Raw genomic sequence first — 5,046 nt, 5'->3', positions numbered from 1 at the left:
TAGATCATTGCTGGAGGCCCTGAAGAGCCCTGAGAAAGAAACAGATACTTTGATGGTGAAAGTCCCTGAGCACATTTTAGAATCTGACTTTGGAAGGAGAGGCCAACCTTCAAGGACTGCAGTGAGGAAATCCACTTTTATTTGAGCGAAGCCAGGACTGACACAGAAACGCAAGGACAGACATATTTACAGCAGGTATGGCAATTACACAGAGTGGGTTCATGCTTCTGGCAAAGTAGGATGCATTCAAAAACTTATGTAAAAAAAATCATTATAGACACAGAGAGAATGCTCAAAGCACAGAACTATCTGAGACGCATTAGGAACCACTTTTTAGAAAGGACAGGGAGCTTTTTTCTAGCACTGACTGAGCCAGTTTCATTAGGGCGTTCTTCAGATCCTTGTTCCTCATGCTGTAGATGAGGGGGTTGACCATTGGAGGCACCACTGAGTACAGAACAGCCACCACCAAATCCAGAGCTGAGGAGGAGACGGTTGGGGGCTTCCCGTAGGCAAACGTGCAACTGCTGAGAAACAGGGAGACCACGACCATGTGCGGGATGCACATGGAAAAGGCTTTGTGCTGGCCCTGCTCGGAGGGGATCCTCAGCACAGCTCTGAAGATCTGCACGTAGGAAACCACAATGAAAACAAAACATGAAAAGAATAAACAAATACTAAACACAATAATCCCAACTTCCCTGAGGTAGGAATCCGAGCAGGAGAGCTTGAGGATCTTTGGGATCTCACAGAAGAACTGCTCCACCACATTGCCTTGGCAGAGTGGCAGGGAAAATGTGTTCACAGTGTGCAGGAGAACATTGAGGAAACCATTGGCCCAGGCAGCTGCTGCCATTTTGACACAAGCTCTGCTGTTCAGGAGGGTTCCATAGTGCAGGGGTCTGCAGATGGCAACGTAGCGGTCATAGGCCATGACTGTCAGGAGACAAAACTCTGCTGAAAACAAGAATGCTACCAGTAAGACCTGGGTAACACATCCTGAGTAGGAAATGGTCCTGTTGTTCCTCAGGGAATTGGCCATGGATTCGGGAACAGTTGTGGAGATGGAGCCAAGGTCAAGGAGGGAGAGGTTGAGGAGGAAGAAGTACATGGGTGTGTGGAGGTGGTGGTCGCAGGCTACGGCTGTGATGATGAGGCCGTTGGCCAGGAGGGCAGCCAGGTAGATGGCCAGGAAGAGCGAGAAGTGCAAGAGCTGCAGCTCCCGTGTGTCTGAGAATGGCAGGAGGAGGAACTCATTGAATGAGCTGCTGTTGGACATTAGCTCCTTTGGGAGTCCGGTCCAAGGAAGGAAAGAAAGCAGAAATTTAGAGCAGACTTGTCTGAGCCAAACCATTTCAGTTTCTCAAAAATCCCCCCATATTTCCTCTCTCCCTTAATTCAGCCCCATTTCAGGTGATCCACATTGAAATGGCTGTATTCTCTGCAGCAGGGACCCCCTTCCCATGGCTCCAAAGGAGTTGTTTCTGCTGTGCTGCAGGTGTAATTGGATGTGTCAAACTACTCTTTGATTAGTATTTCTGGAGATGTCTGGGAATGGTGTCTTGCATTGCTTGGAAGGGACTTGTCCCGGAAAACCCGCTGGGAATATTCTCCATTCACCAGCATCAGAGCTGAATACAGCGCTCACACCAGTGGTATCTGAAGGAGAAGAGCTTTGTGAAGGATTTGTCCCCATCAACCTTGCCCTCCTCAACAGAGATATTTGTGTCTGAATCTGTCACACCAGATCTGACTCCAGCCAGGGAGGAGAACAGTCAAATGGAAGCAAGGAAAGACCTTACCTCTTTTTAGATATCAAGATGTCTAGAGATAGACCTTGTCCTCATGGCACTTCACCATCTGCAGCTGTATTCCAGAAACTTCAGAGAGAAGGAGCAGCTTTGCTGCACAAAATCTGCAGGAGTCGATGGCCTCCCCTTCCATGGCAGGGCTCTTCAATATGCAGAAATCAAGTCTTCTCTGCAAAAGGGTCACTGCAGGAGTCTGTTGATATAGAAATGTGCGTATATATAATATATATAATGGTGCACACACAAACACACAAAGGTGCCTCCTCAATGTGGGAGCATTCTTAGATAGAATAGAAATCTTTGGCATTTCAATCACTCTCAGCATGAACCCTTGTGCATTCCAACAGCAGAAAAAGGACTTTGTCACGGGACCTGCTTCATCACTGAGCCTTGCCCCTCACTGTCATGTTCTTGCACCTCAGTCAAATGAAGGACAACGACACTCACAAGTGAGCCCAGTTCTCCCTGCAGAAAGCTCTCAGGAGCAGGACACTGTCCAGGGGCACCCCCATGTCTGCAGGTGCTAAGGAGCAGCTCAGATAGACCCTGATGCAGCAGCCCAGGAGAAGCTGGTGCTGTCTATGGCCTAAGGGATGGCTGAGGGGACATTCAGATGTCCCTGGCAGACTCTTTGGCTGCTCCTTGAATCTCTTGATGAGTCTCAGTCTCTTGTCCAAATCTGCCAGTTTTGTTTCCATTTTCCTCTTACCAAGTGGAAGGAAATTCTAAGCACCATCTCATTGGCTTTCCTTCCAGGAAATGCCTGCCCTGCCTTTCCTTTTGCAAAGTGCCCCCTGAAATGTGCTCACAGCTAGACCTGTGAGCAGACCTGACCCCTGCAGCACCCTCCCAGCAGGAGAAGGAGCTTGTCCTGGTGGAGGATAATCCTCCCACCCAGAACTTCTCCCCTCAGTGCTGTGGGGAGCTCCCTGGGCAGGCTGAGCGCTGACCTTCACAGGCGACACAGTCACTGCTGCGGGCACACAGCACCTTTGGGTGCAGGGACCCTGCTCTGAAGTGCAGACCTCTCACCCTGTCTGCACAACCCGGCTTCACATCACTGCTGTTTCTGTTGGGGAAGGCAGCAGGATGACCTGCTCATAGGTGGTATGTTAGAGAATCCCTGCTCTGAAGCAGCTCCTCTTCCTCTGCACTGCAAAAGCCAGGATAAAGAAGAGAAAAATGCTGGGAGCCATGGAGTGGGATGGGTTTTTATGTCCCCCTCAAGAAGCTCCGTAGCATTGTCCTGTAAGCAAAAACTCACCATGTCAAGAGCTGTGAAGGTCTCTTCTGTCCTCCCGCTCCACACTGCTGTTCCCCTCTCGCTGTCTTCTCTCCTCCCCTGTCCGCAGCAGCAGGCAGTGCCCGCAGCCCTGCTGCTCTTGGCACAGGAGCTGCTCCTGCACTCGGCTGTCTCGGGGCAGTGCTGCCAGGCTGCCACGAGCTGCCTCTGTCCCAAGAGCCTGGCCCCACACAGGAGCAGAGGCCCAGCTGAACTCATTAATTTATCTGTCCCTCGTGCTCCCTCCTGCTGGGAAATGTTCTGGAATAGACTGAAGTGATCACCTGTTGTCTCTTTTCATTGAGTGGAGAGCAACTATTTCCAACCTTGCAAATTCTTTCATCAGAGGATCACTACCTATGAGAGATGGAAAAGTGCTCCTGTGGAACCCCCGATTCTCCTCTCTGACCTAGGCAGGACACCTAGTTAGAACAAGAAGGGAGCTCCTCGACACATGGTTCAGGGATCGACTCAGATGTGTCAGTCTGGGCATCTCATTCTGGTCTAGAAGTGCCTGGCATGTAGTGGGATTCATAAAACTCCTGTGAACTCCACAGGCAGGTCAAGTGATTCCCCTTGCCACAACTGAAGTGAGCACAACACAGAGGTCTGCAAGAGAGCTCCTTGTCTAAGCTGCAATTGCAATCACTGGAGATGGAGGATGGGAGTCAGTGGCTCCTGCACAAACACCTGGGGATAGTTGAAAAGACTGAGGAGGTCCAAGGCATGTGCCAGGGCCCACTTGCTCTGATGCAGCTCCTTGGAGACCTGCATCATCCCAGAGCATCAGGGTGGGGGCCTCAGGAGAATTGCATTGCCCATCTGAAATGACCCCAGATCCTAAATACAACAGGAGCCCCATTAACTATGAAGACCAGGCATAGAAAGATTCTGGCATAAAGCAGCAGTTCTGGTAATTCAATGCAGATACCTGATCTGGTGGCATAGAAAAATGCTGGCAGGGCCTTGTCAGATGCCTGGGGTGTCCAGCACAACCACATGTCTCTAGCAGATACAGCAGGGCACCTGCAGGAAAACCATGCCCCATTGCAGTGCTTGCTGGGCAAGTGCCCCAGGCTATGCTGAGTTTCCTACCTCTACCCTAATCAATGAATTCCAGCAGTGACTGTAGGGAAAATTGTCCCACCTACATGCAGAATGCTGCAAAAAGAGGAGGCACATCACTCCAAGTTCTGTGCTCTGGTCTCTGAACTCTCAAATCCTTCTAGCTCCTCTCCCTTGAATTCCTGCTCACCCCGCTACATTATATCAACAGGGACTTCTTCAGTGGCACCTTCACTTTTCTAGAGATTGCTTCAAGAAATCTGCCATCCTGCCCTGTCTCTCAGGCTAGGCAGGTGTGACAGTCACAAGTGCTCCATGTGCCCACCTACAGCACCTGCACACATACACCCACGGTCCCTATGACACTCGCATGGTCCTTGGCTGCCTGGCACCCCTTGAGTATCTCCTTTCCCCTGCTTATTGGCCGGATAGGCCCAGCAAAGGTGCTACTGGTGCTGTCAACAGGCAGAGTGGGCAAAGGCACTTTTGGAGCTTCCTCACAACCTGCTGATCTCTCCATGGGCTTTGTAGTCTTCAGCCAGTGTCCTTGGGGTGGCCTTTGCTCTGGCACAGTGATGCACAGAACCTGCCTCCAGCAGCAGCATCCCTGCACATCTGGGCATGCGCTCATGCAACAAGGGGAAACATGTCCTAAGGATTCATGGTTTAATTCTGCATTTCAGATATCATAATTCATATTGCTTTCATGTACACTCATACACACTTATTACAAGCTGAAAATGGAGAGGAAAATGAGCAAAGATTTTTTTTTTACTTTTTCTTTTTTAGCAGGATTTGGAGGAAGATCTGGAGCTGAGCCCACGACAAGGCAGCAAAGCTACCAGGTGCCACATTTCATTTGGAAGGAGACTCTTCTCATCTGCCAAC

At 50.3% G+C, this 5,046-nt stretch overlaps 1 protein-coding gene across 1 annotated transcript; it reads right to left on the bottom strand.

Moving 5' to 3' along the window:
- Nucleotides 1–319: 319 nt before the first annotated feature.
- Nucleotides 320–1,279, bottom strand: LOC148590798 (olfactory receptor 14A16-like). Its single transcript, XM_088538570.1, has one exon. It carries the CDS (start codon nucleotides 1,277–1,279, stop codon nucleotides 320–322), a length of 960 nt encoding a protein of 319 aa, XP_088394696.1.
- Between the last annotated feature and the right edge of the window lie 3,767 nt (nucleotides 1,280–5,046).

This window comes from Tinamus guttatus, unplaced genomic scaffold, assembly GCF_059628265.1.
Source record: "Tinamus guttatus ecotype Peru unplaced genomic scaffold, ASM5962826v1 Tinamus_guttatus_pri_ptg001089l, whole genome shotgun sequence".
Lineage (NCBI taxonomy): Eukaryota > Metazoa > Chordata > Aves > Tinamiformes > Tinamidae > Tinamus > Tinamus guttatus.
Note: the sequence above shows the minus strand (reverse complement) of the source record. Positions and strands in the feature narration are given on the sequence as shown.